This window comes from Trachurus trachurus (genome assembly GCF_905171665.1).
Source record: "Trachurus trachurus genome assembly, chromosome: 8".
In the NCBI taxonomy this organism is placed as follows: Eukaryota; Metazoa; Chordata; class Actinopteri; order Carangiformes; family Carangidae; genus Trachurus; species Trachurus trachurus.
The window spans coordinates 12,729,763-12,752,955 of record NC_139905.1 but is presented as its reverse complement, the minus strand read 5'-3'; the positions used below and the strand labels follow the sequence as shown (position 1 = coordinate 12,752,955).

The 23,193-nt window shown below is 41.2% G+C and overlaps 3 protein-coding genes across 3 annotated transcripts; 1 reads left to right on the top strand and 2 right to left on the bottom strand.

Annotated features, from left to right (window-relative positions):
• Positions 1-262: 262 nt before the first annotated feature.
• Positions 263-2,742, bottom strand: psmc3ip (PSMC3 interacting protein). The gene is made up of 8 exons (XM_083977675.1): positions 2,632-2,742; positions 1,770-1,870; positions 1,590-1,679; positions 1,340-1,451; positions 1,005-1,150; positions 834-887; positions 654-713; positions 263-551 (listed from the first exon to the last, which is right to left on the bottom strand). Exons 1-8 carry the CDS (start codon positions 2,648-2,650, stop codon positions 495-497), a joined length of 639 nt encoding a protein of 212 aa, XP_083833801.1. The 5' UTR covers positions 2,651-2,742; the 3' UTR covers positions 263-494.
• Positions 2,743-3,443: 701 nt separating this feature from the next.
• Positions 3,444-11,149, bottom strand: retreg3 (reticulophagy regulator family member 3). The gene is made up of 10 exons (XM_083977411.1): positions 11,076-11,149; positions 10,535-10,815; positions 8,677-8,783; positions 8,205-8,235; positions 7,959-8,085; positions 7,642-7,726; positions 6,938-7,075; positions 6,669-6,751; positions 5,790-5,922; positions 3,444-5,704 (listed from the first exon to the last, which is right to left on the bottom strand). The coding sequence occupies exons 2-10, from the start codon at positions 10,798-10,800 to the stop codon at positions 5,160-5,162; spliced, it is 1,515 nt and encodes a 504-aa protein (XP_083833537.1). The 5' UTR covers positions 10,801-10,815; positions 11,076-11,149; the 3' UTR covers positions 3,444-5,159.
• A 1,272-nt stretch (positions 11,150-12,421) lies between these two features.
• On the top strand, positions 12,422-23,023 carry tubg1 (tubulin, gamma 1). The gene is made up of 11 exons (XM_083976826.1): positions 12,422-12,578; positions 12,962-13,074; positions 15,143-15,310; positions 15,405-15,473; positions 16,723-16,802; positions 16,908-17,034; positions 18,350-18,436; positions 19,278-19,427; positions 20,950-21,102; positions 21,192-21,353; positions 21,922-23,023. Exons 1-11 carry the CDS (start codon positions 12,530-12,532, stop codon positions 22,117-22,119), a joined length of 1,356 nt encoding a protein of 451 aa, XP_083832952.1. The 5' UTR covers positions 12,422-12,529; the 3' UTR covers positions 22,120-23,023.
• The last annotated feature ends 170 nt before the right edge of the window (positions 23,024-23,193 follow it).

Sequence of the window (23,193 nt, the reverse complement as noted above, 5' to 3'; positions counted from 1 at the left end):
AACTGTGTTGTTTTCAGACAAAAATCAGCACAAACCACAGTGTCATGACAATTTAATATCCACAATACTGAATGAATCAACAGTACAACGTGTGATTAACAAAATATACTTTTTTCTTTTTAATCCTTTCAAAACATGGCAGCAAAATGGATTCAAACATGGAATAAGAACAAAGACGGTAAACCTGTCCAAATGATAATAAATAATTTGTTGACATTTTCACTGTCGGCTCACGACTCTGGTTTCATGGCGTGGAAATGGAAAAACAATATTGTCCATGAGGTGAAGTCGCGTCTCCAAATTGACAGACCTGTCTTTTGTACAAATGTACCTCAAATCGCAAAAGCTTTCTCCCTTCAACTTTTATTAACAGTGTACTATTTGTCCAAAAGACAGGCTCTTAATAAAGTAATGTGCCGTGGCTTAGGCTGCTCTGATGAGTAATTATCTCCAGAACATCGCTCAAGTAGCTCAACAAGTGCTTTCTTGTTCTTTCAAGTACTCGGAACAACCACTTTATGGTCTTCATCAGTCTCCACTCCAACTTCATCCTGTAAAGGCAACACCAGACATGTCATTCATTTGTACTGTCAACAGAATCTCAAGGAAGATGTGCATAGGTTTGGAAAGTGAATTGTATTGCTTTCACTCACCAGGAACTCCTTCTTGCTCTTAGGATAGCCCTCCAGGATCGAATTCATCATATCTGAAGCCTGAGAGAAACGAGGCAGGATAAGGTTTAAAGCTTTAATGGGAACATTTGTCTTGAAACTCTTCGTCAGAATAGATTTATCTATTTAATCGACCGCTTGTAGCATCTCTCCATCCCTTACCAGTCTCTTCCTCTTTTTCCACTCTTTGACATAAAGAGTCTGCTCTTTGTAAACCTGTAAATTAAAATACATGAGTTTTAATGTGAAGTAAATAGGGGGGAGAACAGCAGCAGTGTCCATTTAAGATGCAGGGCTGTAGTTTGAAAACATAAATAATGGACTCCTCCACACCTTCTCTTTCTCTTCAGGTGTTACGTGATTTTTGGCCGACTTTATCTTCTCCAGACGTGTTTTGTACCCCGTACACTCTGCTTTCAGCTCTTTGATCTCTGACGTAATTTCCTCTGTTGTCAGCGAGCTGTTGAGCTCCTTTAGCTCTGCAGTCACAGATTTCACACAAAGTTACACAAGAACATCCCTTTTCAAAAACACGTTAAAGAAGAAAATAGCCAATGAACTTTTTTATGGGTTGTGAGCAAAGCATTTGTCAACATGCTGATATTTTGGTAGCCATTAAGGAAACATAAACCATGCTGTGAAGGTGTAGGGTTGACAGTTTACTCCACCTGCATCCAGCTGTTTGCAGGTCTGTGTGAGGGACTGTGACTCTGTGCTGAGCTTAGAGATGTCACCGTCCATCGCCTTCAGGTCTCCATCATTTACATCTTTGAACTGAGCCTGCAGGGAGGGGAAGCAGTCACTCAGTAGTCAGTTTCAACTGCATCATACAGGGTTATCAACATAACAGTCTGTGCATATGTTAATCTCTCTGCCAAACGTCCAAAACAAAACCAGAATCAAGATAAAAACACAAACCTGATCTGCAAAATAAATCTTTTGCTTGCCGTAGATTTTCTCCTTTATCTTTCCCTCCAGAGCCAGCAGCTCCATGGCTTTGACCACCGCCTGGTCAGTCCCAAAATATCACAATTAACCATTCATTTTAAACTACAAACAAACACCACTGCATGTAATGGATTGAAGTGTTAGATTTACCGTTTTGCCCAATCCATGCTGCTTTTGTAGATTACAAAAGACATCCTGGGAACTGTAGGGCCGGTTTTTCTCATTCAGATAGGCGAGGATGAGTGATGCACCTGTGCAGGACAGCATATCATATGAGCAAACACACATTCGCTGCTCTATAGCATTGTATTTTATATATCTAGATACCACGACTAGTTTTCAGTTCTCCTTTTAAAAATGCTACCTTTCATCATTTTCTGCCATAATAATGTATTAGAAACACTTCAAGCTAAAAACTAAAGCAGCAGTCCTGCAATAATAAATGACATGTTTTTGTGTTTGGTGAAACTGTTATTCAACCCACCCACACTTACTTTTTACTTGTTCTAGAGACATCATAATATAAACACATGTCAGACTAACAACTTAAACAGAAAAATGCAACCAAGCTAACTGAACACCATGATCATAACTACTTTCATGAAGGTTGATTTATTCCTGAGCTGGTACATTAGTTTGTGTTAATTTCACCAAGTCCCGACAGAGTGAACATATCTTTGTGTTTTTTCACCACAGTTTCCTCTCTATCGAACATTAAAGTTGCCCTATACGTGATGTGTAAAACATATATTTCATTGTCTGATATTTAAAAGAAATGTATCATGTGTTAAAGTTGCGTATTTGCAGTTGAATCATGCATTGTTTTGAGAGCTACGGTCAGTTTAGTGCGTAGGCTACGTAACGTTAGCTAACATTAGCCGATAGCTTCTTGGCTAACACGTCAAACAAATAAATAACTACGTGACATCTGACAGACACCGTCCTCTCGACACGAGAGTCGGACACAGACAGCAGCCACAGATCTCGTATAACGTTATAACTTTTGACTCACCGTTATCCTTTTTACTCATTTTTCGCGAGTCCACTTTCCCTTTAGCTTTTCCAAACCGAGTTTCGCGGGAAATGTGCGTCACGACAAAGATCGTTTATCCGACAAGATGCATCATACAAGTTGAAATCACTCCTCTGGACAACTATGGCTCATGAGCCACCCCCGACATTTAATATTTAGTGGATATTATTAGACTCTTACATATTTACAAGGCTATATTTGAGCAATGTTAATGCGGCCCTAGTATTTCTTACAGCTGTAGATGACTTGATGGCTCCTAGCTTCTCTGGAGGGTTACGACATCTGGAAAAGAGATCAGAGTGGGAGCTCTGTGATTTCGGCTGCTCTGTGCCAGTAAATTCAGGGTTGTTGCCTACAATGTTTAGATATTAAAAATAGCATATTGTAAACAACATCCGAAAACGCTAAATTAGGTTCTGTTCCGTAATTAAGATTACAAATACCATATTTTTAGTAATAAAAAAAAAACATTCATACTGTGTTGCATTTGGGGAATAAAAAGGCAGATACTAGAAATGGGTCTTGCACGTTGGACCACAGGGGTCAGTGTGCCTTAAGAATATGAATTACCAATTCAAAGAAGAAATTATCTGGGCCAGTCATACCCACTGTGTGCTTGACTGGTCCATTCAATTTGCTCAGTAGGCTTCAAAATCTACAGCTGTGGTGTATTCAAGACAGAAATGAAGCCAAAAAGACTTTGTGATTTTAGTCTTGAATCAAACACTTTGAAATAATCTAACAAAAAGCTTCTTAATCTAGTACACATTTCACCAAAGACAGACTTAATGGCAAACATTTTATTCAATACGATTTGCACATCAAAACATATCAAAACCAGTTACAGAGAAGAAAATACACCTCTATGCACATTACATTATCAAACTGACTACAGATCACTCGTACTGAGGAACTGACTCTTCGTGAAGCAGCAATCAGCAACTTTTTAGTTGACTGAGGTGGTCAGACACAGAAGTTAACCTCTCCTCCTGTTCTTCATCTGTAGCTCTAAAATACCAGCATTTTCCTTTAAGTGCACACTTTTTCTGTCACCTCCATGAGTCACTCTGTATCCAGCAGTTTTGTTTTTTTAAACTATTGTGCTACATCTCTCGCAGCTATGATTTTCTTCTCAAACATAACACAATGAATGCGAACAATATGTTTTTCCTCTATCTAAAACCCAGCATGTTTAAGACTCTTTGATATATGATCTCAATAAATCTCAACTCTGGCTTTATTTATTTTTGAAGTGCCATTTCCACTGTAAAACTCCAACATACTGCCATGGTGTGTCCATCGAGAGGAAATCAGGCTGACCAGCACACAAAGCCATTAACACTTTAAAAAAGGACACAAGGAACAACTAACTTTTTTTTAAACCAATTTTGATGTAAACATGTTTCCCCTTGAAAAAAGTAAAATATCTATAAACTGAAGACCTGATTTTTCTCTTATAATGTTCAGCATGACTGTCGATTACATGAAATACAAAGATGTTGGACCTTTTCTTAAAATACTATTTCTGAAAAAGAATACACACAAAGCTGAGGGCTCATTCAAGGTATTAAACATGGACACAATATGTTATTGAGCTGTATTAAAGGGCAGGGACATGGAAAATATTAAAAGCAAATCTCACCCTTGGGCACAAGTTCATAAATACAATGAACAACACACATAATATTAAATGCTCCTCTGGGTCAGATGTCTTCAGACTGCAATGTGACATTGTTTTAGGAAAATAAAATAAGCTCCTACTAACGTATGAACGTGTTAGTCAGCAGGAAAGGAAAAAAGTTAAGAAAATAAAATCACGCAGGAAAGTAATTGAAACTTTTGTCAAAATATTATTCATCTTCATGACTGAAGAGAATCGCTGGTCAAATCCTGTAACATCAGATGGAGGACCAACAGTGACAAAAGCTGCTGTTTCTTTGACAACGTGCGATGGAAAGTGGAGGCCGGTTTGACCACTCCAACTATTCCACCCACTAAAAGAAACTTAAGACATGAAATGCTTTTTCATAACGGCATTATCAAAGCAACATGGCTCAGCTCAACCAACAGGAATGTGATATTTGGTCCCATGTTAAATAGCCCTGTGTGTCTAGACTTCCTAGTAGAAAAGATTTTATGGGCACTGTTGTTCTTCATTTTATAGTCACTAACAGGTACCCTTGTAGCTGATGGGTGCATGAAGTTACACGATGGCAACAAGGCTCAATAATGCTGGTTTATTCAATGTCTGAATGCGTTTTATTTTTGTTGCTGCATTTTATTCTATTGCTCAGCCTACAAAGTAAAAAGTCTTGTGGATGACTGGGGTTTAAAAGTAAGGGGGAAAGAGAGTTTTAAAAGATAGAAAAAATAAAATACTTCACAGTGATAAACTGATGCCGATCAGAAGCAGGGCTGCTGGAACCTAAAATCGTCTTTCACACAACACACATTCACAGCTCATCCATATTCACACACACACGCGCGCCTATAGACACATACACACCTTACTGCGGTTTACCCAGCAGGCTAGATAAGAAGTTAGACCCCTGGCTCTCTCCTCGTCTAGGACCTCCTCCTCCGAGGGGATCCATCTGGTTCAGTTCAGACTGATCCAGCATTTCAAAGTCCTCTCCGTCCAAGTCTGTGTCCAGCTCGGAGCTGGACTGTTTGCGGTAGCTTCGGGGGGCTCTGGCCCTGGAAGGTGCTTCTCTGTGGCGGGTGGCAGGAGGTCGAGGCTGCAGCGCCCCGGCCAGCGCCGCCTGGATCATGTTGCTGGCGATGACTCCGGCCAAGTCTCCCGTGAAATCAGTGATAGGTGGAAGGCCGCTAAGAGAAAGTTCTGTGTCCAGATCGTCCTGGTCAGAATCCAGATGACCGTCCACGTCCAGCACGGAAGCTCGGTGGCTGGCGAGCCCGGCTGGACCCAGACTAGGCAGCCCGATGCTTGTGTCGTCGTCATCGTCCATCAGGGTGGCATCGGGGTTTATGGAGGGGAAGTCTGGGAGGTCCTGAGCAAAGGACTCTTCAGCATCACTGTGTCTGTCAAAGTCTGAGCAACACACAGACAAGAACAAAATCAGACTCAAGAACAAACGATAAGATAATGAAAGAAAAGAAAACGCCCCCGTACTTACCCTCAGAGCCCTCGGTGAGCGGGGTCTGGCCTCGCGACAGGTTAAAAGTTCCATTGTCAGTGTAGGACACCTCAGCATCTGAGTGCTCAGAGTCTGTCAGTGCAAGTTCCTTCGCAACAACAGCATCGTCAAACTGAAAGACAGCAGATATAAAAAGGTAGATATTTTTAAGTTGTGTGCTTTTTTTTTTTTTTTAGATCAAATTGTATGCAAAAACTTTCTCTCTGTTGCTCAGCCACAAAACATTTGCAAACTATGTTCCACCATTACTTTCACTTTCCATATGGGCTCATACTCTGTACAGGCTTCACCGCACATGTACACATTTAGGCAAAACAAAACACAACACAGCACTCATGTGAAGTTCCTGACCTCAACAGGAAGTAACTTAGATCTGCTACTGTAAATAACACTGATGAAATACAGAGCTACAGGTATGTGGTGAATTAGTCTTTTCCAAGTTCCCAACAGCCAACTTTCACATTGAATAAACAATGTGACACAGGTGTTGACACTCACACACACTCCATAAACACAACAGAGGCGTTTACCATCATGATATTTTCAGTAGACAAGCTTAGACATGTACTAACGTCATAATAGAACTACTAAAACAAATGTTCATGTTAAAGTCAGTACATATTAGATTCAGGAAGCCAAAAAGGCAGCATGTTAATGGAACAAACTTTTTCAATTCTCGACGGAAAGAAAAACAAACTATAAATTTTACTACTTTTAGTACGAAATATATAAAACCTATGCAAGGCAGGCTCAATGACTGGTTCATTTTAGTAACAGTGCAGGAAATAAGAGGACGATGCTCACTAACATCAGTGAAAAATGAGTTTATGACGGCTTCAATCATTTAAACAGACTTACTGTGGGGCAGAAAGCAGCCAACTCCTCCTCCTCACTATCACTGGCTTCACCTGAGGATGCACCACGGATGGACTTCCGCAGAACTGCAGAGCAGAACACAACAGATTACCACTCGGTGCATTGTCAGTTATTTAATTTGTCTGACTATGTTTGTGAACAAATAAGGTTTAACCTTAAACCTTATTTGTTCGTTAAAGGTTCATTTGTGGCTTCCTAATTTAATATCAAGACCAGCATGCAGATAGAATAAAATTGGATGTACTACTTACACTGATTATCAATTGGATTTGCCATCATGTATCCACGAACGCTGAAGTCCAGCCGCTGCAGGACTGGCTCCAGCTTCACGCAGACATGCTGAAAAACCCTCTTATAGGCTGCCAGAGGGGCCAGGAGAGTGGCTAACACTAGAGGACAAAGGGAGAAAACACTAGTCATTGTGAAGAAAGACTCATTCTGTGGTGTTGTTTGCTGTACGTGATAAGAAAATGATCTGTACACACACACTGTATCTAACGCTCTGCTAACTGCAGACAGACCCTCACAGGGCTGAGTCATCTCCAGCACAGAGATACAGACAGAGGGAGCAGCAGGGAGTTAACGTGTAGAGTACAAGCTGCTGTGGATCGGTTTAGACGTCAGATTGGAGGGGCCTTGGCAGGGCTTGTCTCTCCCAGCTCTGCAGCCTACACTGGTTGGAGGTGAGGAGATTAGCCCGGTCACAGACTGACCTCCTTAGCTTTCTTGCCTGGCTCCCTTCCCACCTTCATTCCTGCCCCTTGTGTCTCATCCTGGCTTTAATCACCTCACTGGGCTAGGGCCCCCTCTCTATTGGGGCACCGCAGATCTGGTTTCACCACCCATGCATTTTTAATAGAACCAGTCAGGCTGAGTTTCCCTGTCACCATGGTCTTGTGAAGAGGAGCAGATAAAAGTAGTGGAGGCTGCTGAAAGTTTAACTGCCGCGACTCACCAGCGGAGTAGGAGAGCACCAGGCCAGGAACGTAGCGTCCAACCACAGCCAAGCAGGTGAACACTCCACAGGTCATTATGCAAAACTGCAAGGGAGCAACAAAACAAAAGTCAGCATAAAATAATACAGGTGGACTATGGTGCATTTCCATTGTTTACTCATGAAACTTGGTTAATTATTCATTTGCAGGATTGTGCTATGACAATGACAGCAGGCAATCATAATAGGGGAACAGGGTCATCATTTAAAAAGGTAACTTTTCACTTTGTTATATATATAGATGGACGTTTTTTTGTGGTATGTATGCTCCTCCTCACCTTTCCAGGGTTTTGTCTTTTGTACTGCACCATACTGAATGTGAGAACTTTGGCGCTGACCCAGGCCTCAGCGATGTGGTGGCACAGTTCAGGCACACTGAGGACGCCAGGCTGCACCAGACCCCAACTAGACAGACAGACAGTGTTATCAATACTTTTTATCCAACATGTTATTGTATCATCAGCGCTGTCAGAGCAGTGGCTGGTGGTCAGAGTCAACACAAAGCTGTGGCTTAGGTCACAAACCTCTCGTTTTCTGATTCATCCTTGTTCCTGACTGTGGAGGAGAGAGAGAAAAAAAGAGAAGAGATTAATTGAGGAAACATCACATACCACAGAGTGCATGATATATTCACATAGGCTGTAGTGTACTTGTTACTGTGCATTGTAAAGTATAGAGTGTAGAATAAGTAGCTTGAGGTCACTTCCATCTAAAGTCTCCTCAGGACTCTGTACATAACTCAAGTTCAAAAGCAGGTAAATGAGATCAACTGCTCCATATGTAACACAAAACACTTGCAAAGTCCATGGTGCAGGGTGCTGACTGTCTATTTTGATAACAGAAGTACATTTGTTGCAATCATATAAAACCGGGGAATATCTGGGATACAATTAGCACAAGAAACCTAAGGCACTCAGGGTTTAAAGTAAAGGGAAAAAAAACAGAACATGTCACACAGAGAAATATAAAGGCCCCCATTGAGGGAACTTGTAGCACCTCTAATTTCTGGCCAGATTTTGTTTCTCCAGGTATCAACACAGACAACCACAGCCAAACCAGAAGCCAGCAGAAACAGCAGGCGCAGTGAAGTCAGCGCAAAGAACCTGGAGGGGATTAAAACACATGAACAGACAGTACATCCCATGCCTGTTACCCCAGGAGTAAACAATGAACAAGTTATGTAACTCAACAACTTAGTGCATTCATAAAACTTCATCAAACTACAAAACCCTCGAGGGATTATCTACTGTTTCCTTTGGTCAAGATGAATTTATTTCACTCCTGAAAACTCTCTATAAAGTAAGGTTCATAATCTATATTGCGATATCACAGGTGGTGTTTCAGGTGTTGTCCTTTTTCAAACAACTGGATTTCACTGTCCTCAATAAAAATCCCTCACCCTGGTTTCTGATCACAAGACTTCAAAACTTGTTGACCACCACAATGTTATAGGATTCTGCCAATCAGCAGTGAGAGATTAACCTAACAAAGAATTTGTTGGCAGGATGAGATGTAATAGAATTTGTGGTAGCAGTGCAATTAGTGGCAACAGTTAGTTTAAAAATAAAAACTAGCACGGCAACAATACGGACAAAACACAGTGATTGTATTAGGGTTTTATTGTATCATATCCGTTTTTCACTCCTGGTTGTTCAAATGGGTTGTGCATTAAGAATAAACCTCAATAGCCTCCCCATCTCCATGTGATATACCATCATCTGTCGCTTCATGCATTATACTGTATGGGAATGCATCACTTTGGGCAGAAACTACCCTGCTGCACCACTTTAGTGTATACTGGAGCACAAGTAAAAAGGGAGACGGCATGAATGGCCTAACATGCTCAGTGGTCTAATCGAATAAAGGCTGAATTCCTGAGACGCACAAGGAGGGTGGCCTGGCCTGCCCGACTTTCCCTCTGCTGTGACCCAGGTCAGTGATTCTTATCAAACAAGAATATTACAGTCACCCAATCCAGCCAAAACCTGCCCCACATCTCCTGTTTCTCGTTTAAGTGCTTTCTAAGTTTAAAGCTGATATAATATTACAACTGAATAAAAATTATTACTAGTGGGTAAATGCTTTATACTTAAACCCCCATTACAGAGGGAAATATTGCACATTATTCTTCACTACATGTATTTTATAGCTAAATGAATGTACTGGTGCAGTATTAGATGTGGGTAATTTGGAGGCAATAAAATATAACTCTGAATTTCTTAAAATAGTAACATACATTGAACTTATGATATTCTTATTCTTGTGCATTTTATAACATGGGATGTTATCTTCCAATACTGCTCCATTAACCACAACTGGTACTTGATACACTTGGCTACATGATAAGACAGACATACAGTAAATAGACTGCTCTTCATTGACAATGACTTGATGACTTTCTCTAGCAGAGCCACAAACAACACATTAGCCTGTAAATTTCAGATGCAGCTTCAATTTCCAATCTCCCATACACATAAGCATTAGTAATGAAAAGGGTACGACTCATTATTCAGGCTTATTATTCACACCGTTCACAATATAAAGGAACCAGTTCAGTTAGGAGCAACAACAAGGTTGGGAGTGTCTTTCGTGTCTGTTGAGTGGGTCTATAAATGGAGCCACTAGCCAGCCATCTGTCTTGTCTTGAATTGACAGGTGAAATGTTTGCATTGTGTAAAAGCAAGCACCAGCTGTTTTTAGTCACGCTGCCTCTCGCCCAAACGACCAAAACAGTCTGTGTATTGTCTAAATGTGGGTTGCTAAAAAAAAAAAAATTAACAAGGACTTGGGGACACATAACAAGATCTGCCATTAAAACGCATTCATTAAAATGTTTGTTTGTAATGAAACTCACCAAAACACAACGTTGACCACAACGTAGAGAAGCACACACTGAAAGGGTCTCTCCCACACCAGGACGGACTGTAGGTAGGTCAGGACGGGCTCGTAGGGCCCCAACCTGGACTGGAGAGCGGCTTTGACAGCCCGTACCTGCCCGTCTCTCTCGCTGGAGCACGGTCGACTCCGCAGACACACACCAGACCCCTGCTTGCTACAGAAATCCTCCATAGATGTGCCTTCCATTGCTCCGGTGTGAGCCGCCATCTTAGTGTCTGCCATAGATATACAGCAAGCCTGTAAAAAAATAAAATACTTGTGGTAAAAACAGGTAAAGAGCGCAGCGACTCTGAGCCGCTCCGTTCACAACACCGGCGGCTAGCAGAGCTGCGCTAACGGATTTGAGCTAACCGCCGCCTAGCCACGTTAGCTGATTGAGTCAACGTGTTTCCGTTTTAAAATAATAAACGCCTGTTTGTGTAGAAAGCAAACGTGTTATCAGTGCCACTGTTGTAATTATTATTATTGTTATTATTTTTAGATAAACTGACACCTACTATTTTGCCATTTTTTGAAGAAATGTAGCACTCTCCTCGGGGACAGGGACAATATGGCGTAACCTGTTTTTCAGAGACGTTCAGCAACGGTCCAATCAAAATCCGTGTGCCGTGTGGCCCCTGTGTCAGGCTGCGTTCAGGTACAATAGGGACATCTTAGCTTTGTTTACTTGCACCACTGCTTCGTGGACAAACAAATAAAAAAAAGTCGTCAGGAGGACTGTGATTGCCTTACGAAGTGTTTGTTTAATAAATCCCATTAACCAAAAATACGTGTTTTGTATGAGCCATATTTATTTGTGGAAAAACTAAACAATCACTGTGTTGTCAACTGCGACCAATCCTACAGGTACCTATGACCATTAATGCAACAGAGCCCGGATTACCAATGCCATTTCGAGTAGAAATTTTAGCACAAACATCAACAATTAAATGTATGTTATCAATATGTATGGTAGCACAAAAAATGGTGCAAACTTGAAATGCATTGTAATGTAATGTATGGTGTGGTTTAAATGAGACCTTGCATGATAATGGTAAGCATTCCGATGGAAAGTGTGTGCACTGTGGTATGACTGAATCTGTCCAGCACATGGATGTATTATAATAGATCCATGGTGTTCTGGTGGAGTGTAGAAAGTATGAGGAGGAAAATACTCAAGGAAGCAGTGGAAAGTGCAAAAATAGGATGTAATCTGGGAAATGTACTTAGAGTAGAGTCCAAGGGTGTCCAAAAGTAACCATTTGCATAGCTCAATAACACATGGTTGATAGAAAGAATTTAATCAATTTACTTTTTTATTTGTTTATTTTATTTGTAATATATTTATTTATTTATTTATTTGAACTGTTTGTAAATTATAGTCTGTCTGTAACTGCCAATCTCTCGATCCATACTTGGTGGGTGGCAGTAATGCTCCCTGTGGTGGGTTACTTGCCAACTGCCAAAAAAACACAAGTTTTTTATTTATTTATTTATTTTATTCATTTTTATTGCACAAATAATTATGTACAAACATTCATGGCATACATTTATATATTTAACAACTCAATAAAGGAACAGGTGCTATGAGAACCCAGGGAAAGAAAAAAACAAAGGCTAGGGCTTCTTTTGTAAATCATATTTATCAATTATATCAAACACTTTAGTGTCATTTTTATTTTTCATAAGATCGAGGGCACTTATGAAACAAACAAAAAATCGTTATAGAAGAGGTATTTAGTGGTAGACTGTAGCGGTAAATCTGCTTTACACCCTCCGACGCAGCAGGGGGCGCTGTGCTCGTTTGATATCGGTTGCGACCGTTGACTCTGAGCGTCACATCATCAGCACCAAGCGGGAAGGAGCGGGCTGCTGCTGCTTCTGGTGGAGGAGCGACCTGTTTTCTTGTGTTATTTAGCCAGCAAAGTCGTCCGACTGGGCTAGCTAAATAAGGAGCAACGCTGGACTGAACATGCCTCGAGAAATTATAACGCTTCAGCTGGGACAATGTGGAAATCAAAGTAGGTGGAAGACGCAAAATAGAGCAAAGCATCCCCCTGCTTGAGTTTGCTAGCTGTGCTGATATGTCAAGCAGGCTCAATGCTGTGTGTGTAACGTAATAATACCGTGAAGTGCTAAAATAAAGTTAAGATAAAATCTAAATAAAACGACAACAGCGTCAACATCAGTGTAAGCTATAAATTAGTTAACTTGTGGCTAATGGTTGTGTGCTAACTACCTAGCAAATACTAACCCAAATACTAATACTAGCCCACTGAAACACGATAACGTTAGCTACCGGGGTGCAGATGATGCTAATTGATATTATGGTGTGTTGTAAATGAATAAATATTGGATAATTTACCGATTGATAACAGATTATTCTCGTCTCTTTGTGTTCCAGTTGGTTTTGAGTTTTGGAAGCAGCTGTGTGCGGAGCATGGCATCAGTCCGGAGGGGATTGTTGAGGAGTTTGCAACCGAAGGAACCGACAGGAAGGATGTGTTCTTCTATCAGGTAACTGGAGAAATTAATGTATATAGCTCCACCTTATTGTCATGAATTATGAACGTACTGTGTGTGTCCACTTACTAACATACTGTGCAGGGTCTCCCTTTGCTCCATAAACGACTTCATTTATTATCAAAGGCAGTTGGACACATATCCCTTGACCTCCTTGAACTTGAACGCATCACATAATTTCAGGCTTTATGCCCAGTTCCACTACTTTTTTTTTTTTTTTTTTAAAGCAAACTTTATTGAAAAGTCAGATATTACAATTAGTGAAAAACACAGAACATTAATATAATACAATACAATGTCACATTATACAAAACAGTGATAAATTAGTTCATAAAAATGTTATACAGAGTGCATGGCTCAGTGGTTTTGATGGCTTCTCTGTTTATAGAGTGTTGGATTGTTGTCATTTATTGTTTGAGCTCCTTCTCAAAAATTAAAAAAGATGGTTTGTGATTAGAGAATTTGGATTTGTGTATATGGTACGTAGCAAGTAAAACAAGCAGGTTGATGATCCCAGTTCCACTACTTCCTGAACTTAAGCCAGCTCCTTTATTTCCTGTTTTACATTATTGGACAAATTGATTAATCCAGGTGTGTTTGACCTCACAACAATGGTCAGACACACCTGGATTAATAGTGGATTAGTGGAGCTGGGCATAAAGCCCATTGTCCATCGCCTAGTGATACTGTAGAAGATCGTCTAAAGTTTAGGGCTCAAACATAAAAAGCACTACACACATGAAAACCACATTTGAACTCATGATGCATAGAAGCACATAAAACAGCATCAATAAAAGCACATGCAGCTTGTCCTAAAAACGGTATCTATTATAGCTTTGTTGGTTAGTTGCACACTCAGGCTGCCAATCTCCCATTCTGCCACATCCCAGTGGTGCTAGATTTAGATGTGGGATCTGGATAGACCACTGAGGTTCACTGACCTCAATACTACTCACCTGAAACCAGTTAGAGAGACATTTGCTTTGTGTTACATGCTGTATTATCAATCTGGAAGTCGCCATTTGAAGATTGTAAACTGTCACCATAAAGGGAGGCATGTACTCAGTAGTAATATTCAAATGGCTTGTGTCATTAAGAATGACTGGTTGGTATTAATGAGCGTTAAGTGTGCCAAGAAAATGTTCTTCACACTATTACCACAGCAGCCTGGCACAACGGAGGTTAAACTTTTCTCCTCTCCACACTCGTAAAGAGTGGTTATCTGAGTTACTATGGCTCCTTTGTCTGCTCTAACTGGACTGCATCCAGACTTCTTTCATCAACAAGCTGGTTCCCACCTCAGAACTGCTGCTCCAAGTTCAGAAGCAGGACCGTTGTGTGTGAAAATCCCCTGAGATCAGCAGCTGTAGAAATACTGAGACTTGGCCCATCTGGCACCAACAACTATACCACGGTTTCCAGTCGTTGAGATCACATTTTTTGATGTGATGTGAAATTGATCTGATGATTGTATATACCAGTGTTTTTCAACCTTGGGGTCAGGAGCCCATGTGGGGTCGCCTGGAATTCAAATGGGGTCAACTGAAATGTCCAGTAATTGATAAAAAAATAAAGATACAAATATATCTCTTTATTATTCTTTAAAAAAAATATGATTAGAAACATCCATCCATCCATCCATCCATCCATTGTCCGCCGCTTATCCGGAATCGGGTCGCGGGGGCAGCAGTCGGAGCAGGGAAACACCACACATAATCCTAAACAACTGTATTCTATACTTTCACTTTCTCGAATTTTAATCGAGTTCAAATAAAATGCAGCATATAAAAATATCTGAGCTGGTGCATCTCGATTGACGGAGTCACCAGAAATTTGTGATGTCAAAATGTGGTCATTAGCCAGAAAACATTGGGAACCACTGGTATATACTGTACTGCTGTGACATGAGTGGTGAGTTTATATTTTGGGCTGCAACAATGTTGTTTGCCACTAGATGGCATGCTTGTAGTGTAAACTGAAATAACCCAGACCCTGGTAGGAAGTACAGTATCACACTGACTGTTTCAACAGATAACCCCTGTTTGTTGATAAAACTCCACAGGCTGATGATGAACACTACATCCCCCGCGCAGTCCTCCTGGACCTGGAGCCGAGGGTGATTCACTCCATCCTTAACTCGCCTTATGCAAACCTGTACAACCCAGAGAACATCTACCTCTCTGAGCATGGAGGAGGTGCTGGCAACAACTGGGCTAGTGGATACTCACAGGTGATGAACGGATATTACATGTTACATTGCATGTATTATTGTACTAGTAAAGGAGCCATAATAAACTTGACACATAATGTTTTTACCTTTTTAGGGCAAAAAAATCCAAGAAGACATCTTTGACATCATCGACCGGGAGGCAGATGGCAGTGACAGTTTGGAGGCAAGTTCAGCATTTATCACATACCAGCTGTCCCTGGGGCAGGGGGAGGGTAATGTGGCTTTGGCAGTGTCAAATTCTCAATATGGTTTCAGAAATAAAGTAAAAAGTGTGTGTCTGTGTGCAATTAGTATAGTCAACCGACCTTCTGATCCCACTTGAACAAATTTCTACATGAGCCTTAACCTCAAATATCCAAGATAGCATCAGCGTATCTGTGTGACACATTCTGAGAGCAGACATGTTCATTTCTTTGTGGTCGTTTTGGAGCTTTTCTGTCTCCTTTAAAATTGTTTTGTAGTCAATTTTTTATTTTGATGTGGTCATTTTCGGCCAGTCGGGTCATTTCCATTACTTAATAGTTGTTTTGCGTCACTTTGTTGTTTCATGGTCTCTCTGTAGTCTACATATCTCGTGGGATCTCTCTTTGCAACATTTACATTCCCGAAGATGCTCAGTGGCCCCGCTGACCCTGTGTCTGTGACCCGTAGGCTTGTTTAGCAGTCCATCTGTTGTCTGAGTTGTATCAGGGAATACTTGATTGTATCCACACATGACTTCTCTTCGTCTCTCAGGCACAGTCTTTCGTCCTTGTTGTGGTACAAAAAAAAAATCCCGTACAGAAATGAATGGCTTTGATAGAAATGACATGTTAAAGCGGTGCCTGTAATCTTGAAACTAGCACAGTCTTATATCCATGCCTCACTATTATTCTTAGTTTCCTTTTTTGTTTTGGTGAACTTTCTTCAGCTGCCAGCCTCCCATAAAATAACACTCGTATTTCCTCTCTAAGGTCTGCAATTTCTGTAAGTCATTCACATTATGACCCCACATTATTATTTAGTGTGTGCACTGCACTCGTGTGTGTGTGTGTGTGTGTATTGGATAGGAAGGTGGTGGGCCGGGCTGCCGTGAGCGTGTGTATGTTGGCAGGGTGTGGCGTGTAGAATGTCTGGTGATAATAGCCGGGCAAGTGTAGAAGGCAGGTATTACAGGGCTGTGCTGGGGGGGTTGAGGGAGCCTATTTGTGAGGTGGGGCTGCACTCCCATTTATATAACTGCCGTGGAAGAGAGGCATTTGCTCACACACACACACACACACACACACACACACACACACACACACACACACACACTCTCTCACTCAGCTTTCTGCATCAGTGGCGTTTGCAGAAAGCTTTACACACACGTGGCACATGCTGTAGCTGTAAATCTCAACGACAAGTAATGAGTAACCCCTTTGTCTTCGTAGGGGTTTGTCCTGTGTCACTCCATCGCCGGGGGGACGGGCTCCGGGCTGGGATCCTATCTGCTGGAGAAACTCAATGACAGGTCCACAAACAACACCACATAGCTTGTTTATTATCCATTTACTCTTGTGATGTGGTGTATGTGTGTGTGTGTGAGGGAATAAATCTTATTTTTACCCATCTTCAGGTACCCAAAGAAGCTGGTGCAGACTTACTCCGTTTTCCCAAACCAGGATGAGATGAGTGACGTGGTCGTTCAGCCGTACAACTCGCTGCTGACGCTGAAGAGACTCACGCAGAACGCAGACTGTGTGGTGAGCGCTACCCCCTCATCATGGGATGCTGTCTGATTAATCCCACTGCTCCCTTTTGCTTCACAAAACAGCCATGACACTAAATACCCTCAGAGGATGACATAAAAACGACTGCATTTGGGATTCCTCCTTTTTTTTTGTTTTACAAGCCCCGATTAGCGATTAACTGTCCCACTTGAACAAACCAAAGCACAAATACAACACAGTAGCTAAACTGTTCCGCTATCAATGACATGCTGAATCAGGACAACACAAATAATTCTATTAAGATGGTGGTCAGTCGAGTTTGCCAATGAAATTATTATGAGACTGTTTAATAAATTTGGCTCCATGCGCTCTGACGTAAATGACCAAGGTCAAAACGGAGCAAGCACTTGCTCGTACATGTGTCAAACTGTATAAGACATATTAAATGAATAAAATATGATTGAGCCTCAGGCCTTTTATACACTGTTCTCACGGTGTATAAAATGTATTTTATTAACAGAAACCTGTTCTGCACTGGACTAGTTTTGGCTAGGCTTGTCTCAAGTGTCTTAAACACTCCCCAATAAAATATATAATTAAATTATATTATGACAGTGTAACCTCACCACCTCGGGGTTTGTTTTGTAATTTGACCACTTTTATTATAAAGTTATTCAACTTATCACAATAAACTTCATCTTCACAGTTTATATGGTGTTCATGACACTGAACACTGAAACAGAAACCAGTGTCTAAATTAACCGGCCTGATTTGTGATTTAAAACACACAAACACAAAAGTAGTGCAAAAGTTTTTATTTTAATCAGTTCCTTTTACTTAACAGCTCCCTCTTCAGCCCCTGTGGTGCTTGTGTAGCATAAAGAAGCAAACTGCAGCGCCAGCATTGCTGAATTACAAATTGAACTTATTAAATCTCAGTCTTAAATTGGTGATTGTATTAGACTGAGATGCTCTAACAGTCTAATGGTGTTTCCTGCCTAATACCTACTTCCTCCAGGGTCTTGCATAAGGCCCTCATGTTGATTAAATTAGCTGGAGAGCTAATAGAATCTGTCCAAGAATTGGTCCCCCTGTTGCAGCCGTACAGTGTGTCTTTTATGTTCAGCTCTCCTAACAACAGCACACTGTGTTGCTTCTTAAAAGGTTCCTTGACTGCGTCATTACTCTGATACCCTCTCACTCTTTCTTTAACTACGTAGCAGTGTATTGACTTTTGCCATGTTGTTGTGCCTGAGGGATTCTCTTCCTCTATTTCTTTTTTTTTTTTGTTTCTTTTTCATTTGTCTGATAATTACCCTCCTGGGCGTGTGCGTGTGTCGTGCATCAGGTGGTGTTGGATAACACGGCTCTAAATCGCATCGCTACAGACAGACTGCATATCCAGAACCCCTCCTTCTCCCAGATCAATCAGCTGGTAAGTTGGATGTACCCCTCCCCTCAACTTAAAGCGTAGTATCCGCTCGTCAGTCAGCAGGTTTTAGTTGTTGCTCTAATTTACAGCCATCCTCACTGTAATTGAACAAAGACAAACGTTGAGACAGTCTGTACCAGACGTGTGTCGCTCACCACTGAAATTACAAGATTCACAAACTAGTTTGGCGAGTCAGTTGCATGTCAGACTGGAAATAAGTTGCACATGGCTGCACTTTCCAAATGGTATGTCAACTTGTTTGACAAGAGACACACACACACACTGTATCATTCAAATCCAGGCTCAAAACACACTTTTATTCTTAAGCATCGGGTTTTTATTCGATTTGCTTTTTTTAATATAATATTTTTTGACTGTCTATTTTTGGTCAGTTTGTGTTTTTTTTCTTTTCTTTTTGGTTCCTGTCCTCCTTTAGGGTTTATCAGTATAGCAAACCAATACAACCTCCATTCATCCACTGTTTTTGAATTAATTGTTTCCTGCAGAGTAAAACATGAAACATTTTTGAGGACTTTACACTGAGGAAATCTGAGCAAGAAAACATGAGATGTAACATGTCCATCAACTGACAGCACCTCTCGTAACCAGATAACACTTGATTTACTTGAGTACTTGTCAACACTGTAGTGGAATTTACTATGACAGTCTTGTAAACTGCTGCAGGTGCATAACCACCCAGTTGTCAGTTTATTAGGAACACCTAGCTAAAAGGTTTACAGTCCAACTCAGCAGTACTTCCTTGGTGTGTACGTAGATGGTTTCCATATTGTACAGGAGCTGTTTTAAAAGCTGAGTGTGTCTAATTAAAGTTTCATACACGCAGGTCTCCACCATCATGTCTGCGAGTACAACCACCCTGCGCTACCCGGGCTACATGAACAACGACCTCATCGGCCTAATCGCATCCCTCATCCCCACACCCCGCCTCCACTTCCTCATGACTGGGTACACGCCACTCACCACCGACCAGTCGGTGAGTCGCGCTCGAACCACTGAAAGCAAACATTCATTCAATGATAGTGTCCACTTTGATTGGCAGTATTGTTAATATCAGCAGTTAATATTTAAAATACTGTCTGTGGTTCCCAACCTTTTTTTGGCTGGTGACCCCATTTTGACATCAAATTTCTGGCGACTCCATGTCAGTGGCGTCCCTAGGCTAAAACATTCGGGGCTAAAGCCCCGGATGTTTTTTAATTAGCCCCGAATATTAATTTTCAAAAAAAAAAAAAAAAAAAAAAAAAATTTTTTTTTTTTTTTTTTTTTTTTTAAGATCACATCCTCAAACTACGGTTATCTTATGTTGATGCTTCGATAAAACAGTGTTTTTGGACAGGTTTGAGTAACAATTAATTATATTTTTAAAAAGCCACTACTTTGGCTTTGGCACACAAGTGGTTAACACCTCCAGGTCGCACTTGACGTCATTCACCCAAAACAGCGGCGCATTTAACTTGACAACAAATACCTGACAGCAGGCAGGTTTGACAACAGCAAGCTGCAGCTGTCTTTTGGTAGCTAGTAGCAGCTAAAGTGTATCAAGATGCCACAAAAAAGATTTCCATGTTTTCCCCCAAAGGTGGTCAGCAATCAAAAAGGTAATGGGAATAGAAATTATGTAAAAATGTATAATTTCGAAAAGAGTGTTGCAGCTGGAACTACAAGAGGGTAGTAGCTAACGTTAGCTAGCTAGCAGCTAGTTGATATTGCTCTGGTTGATATTACATGAGAAAAAAAGCAATCTGTAATTATTGGCATCTGTAAATGCAATTGTAGGGTGTGAGAATTGTGTACCTAGAAATAACTAAGTTTGGGCTTCTTCTAGAGGGGAAAGTTGCTGAAGTTAATGTGCTATAACATCGAACCATCTTGTTTATTTTCTTTTTCATGCATGATAGCAGCTAGTTAGCAGACAGGGATCCCGCACAGCCTGCCTCTTTTACTGTAGCTGCTAATGTGTTAAATGGAAACACAATGTGTTGTTACGTAGCTAGCTAATGTCAGTACATAGAACTAAATTCAAAATGGGTCATTCATTTGATGATCTGTGGATTGCATCGTTTTCACCTTTTTCACCAATGATGGAGAATGTCTCTATGCCTAAAAATTTCGGCGCGCGCTCTGCGCGCGCATATATTGCATGTGTCACTCTTCCGGGCTAAGCCCCGGATGTGTCAAAATCCTAGAGACGCCCCTGCTCCATGTGATCGTGGCTGTCAATCAAGATGCTCAATTTATATTTGAGAAAGTGAAAGTATAGAATACAGTTGTTTAAGATTGTTTGTGGTGTTTTAATCATAATTTTAAAAAGATGAATTATTAGTTAAAAAAATATATTTTTATCAGTAATTTTTTTTGTTATCAATTACTAGACATTGCAGGGGACCCCATTTGAATTCCAGGTGACCCCACATGGGGTCCCGACCCCAAGGTTGAAAAACACTGCTGTAAGATGTTGACTTTTTTATTTATTTAATCGCTCGGCTGCGTCTCAGGTTGCTAGTGTGAGAAAAACCACAGTGCTGGACGTGATGAGGAGGCTCCTGCAGCCCAAGAACGTCATGGTGTCGACGGGAAGAGAAAGGCAGCCGAGCCACTGCTACATCGCCATCCTCAACATCATCCAGGGAGAGGTCGACCCCACACAGGTATGAGTGTGTCCTCCTATAATAAACTATCTCTTGAGTTCCTCGTGTCTGGAGAGTGTTACAACATTTTTCCACCGACTCCACTGCAGGTGCATAAAAGCCTCCAGAGGATCCGAGAACGGAAACTTGCCAGCTTCATTCCCTGGGGTCCCGCCAGCATCCAGGTGGCGTTGTCCAGGAAGTCCCCGTACCTGCCCTCGGCCCACAGAGTCAGCGGCCTGATGATGGCCAACCACACAAGCATCTCCTCTGTAAGTGCTCATCTCAGTCACATGGCCTCGTTCCCCATTCTGTTACATTCTGTGTGTTTATACAGTAAAGACCTGCATCTGTGTTTGCTCAGAGTCAATACTTGAGGGGATGCATTGTCCTAAGAAGTGAAGTCGAGCTGCCGCAGCAGCATTTGCGGGGGAATTCCATGAAAATTAGGTTTTGGATCATTTCGCTGCCAAACTAGACATTTCCTCCAAACTTCCATTCCTCTTTCTGTTTGCTGGTTTAAAACATGAGCTGTGAGGACAAGGGAAGAGTCATTCCTGTGATGTCATGAAATTACTTCATCTGAGATGACTGAGAAAGCCTTTACAGGCAGCCACATTACAATGCCCAAATTAAATTGTTTTGTGATTGCTTTAGATCTCAAACTTCCTCGAGGGAAAGTTACAGTCTTCTGAAGAAGTTTCAGTGAAGTCATTTTCTTTTCTAGTTACAGAGAAAAAAACAAAAAACAAAACCGAAGGTGTTCAAGTTTTTTAGAACCAGAAACTTAACTCTTTCCAGGGTGTTAGTTTTGATGTCCTCTCTGTTGCTGTCCCACAGCTGTTTGAGCGGACGTGCAAGCAGTATGACAAACTGCGTAAGCGCGAGGCCTTCCTGGAGCAATTCCGCAAAGAGGACATATTCAAGGACAACTTTGACGAGCTGGACAACTCTCGCGAAGTCGTCCAGCAGCTGGTGGACGAGTACAGCGCGGCCACGCGGCCCGACTACATTTCCTGGGGCACACAAGAACAGTGAATGGACTGATCCGCTCGTACCACAACGACAACTCCATCAACAATACATCCTTTAGCTAGAGTACTCTAACCCAATTTATGTCCCATGACGCACATAGGTGTCCCCAAAATAAACAGGCATTTGGCTTTAGCTGCTTCTGTTGAAAAACTATTTATTGGCTTTTTACAGCATGTGATGTGTATGTGTTTCAAAGTTCACTCAGTCGAGAGACTGAGGGATGAGTGTTAACATCCACTGTCATTATATCAACCAAAGGGTTAAGTGGTAAATTCTAAAACCTAGTTTATATAAATCAAGCTTCAACCTAATAGTCCTGTAAGATCAAAGTAAGAATAACTTCTCTATAAATGTTTGTTAATAACTCAGCTTTGCCTCTTTCTTTGACAACCTGTTGCCTTTTCTTGGTTTATTTTTTTACTGACTACTGTAACTAATACAGCCGATTCACAGTAAAGCTTCCACAAAGTGACTGCCTTGGATAAAGAGAGAAAAGGGCTGGCAGAGTGCATTGCATGATGGTTAATGTAGGTTCCTGTACCACCTGACATTTCTGACATGGTGCTTTGTACCGTCTGTCTGCTGCTGATACACGTTGCTCATTTGTCACCACTGTACAAGACCAACAAGAACATCAAGTTGAAAGTTGGGCTCGGGCCAGAAATGGTGTGAGAATACCTTCCATATTAAGTGCATTGACATTTTGACAGCATGTCACCTGCGGTAAGGAAAGTAACAGTTTGTGCAGATGAATACACACATGTACAAGGATGGCTCTCTGTTCACACTTCATTTCTATGCCTGTAAATATACTTTAAATAATAGCTGGTTCACTGGCTTTCTCTGTATCGTCTCAATGGAACTACTGTCCCATGTTGCTTTGCTTGTTGGACCTGTTTAAAACTGAATAAACACATTTTTCTATGATTTTTTTTTATTTTTTTTGCTGTAATCACATGTGGTCATTTTGCTTTCCTGCAAAATGATGACCCCCATTTTCTCCTTCACCTGGAGCTGCTGTGTCCTGGTGGCCGTTCATCTAACTCAGTTCAGGCTCATTACCGCAGGGGAACGTAA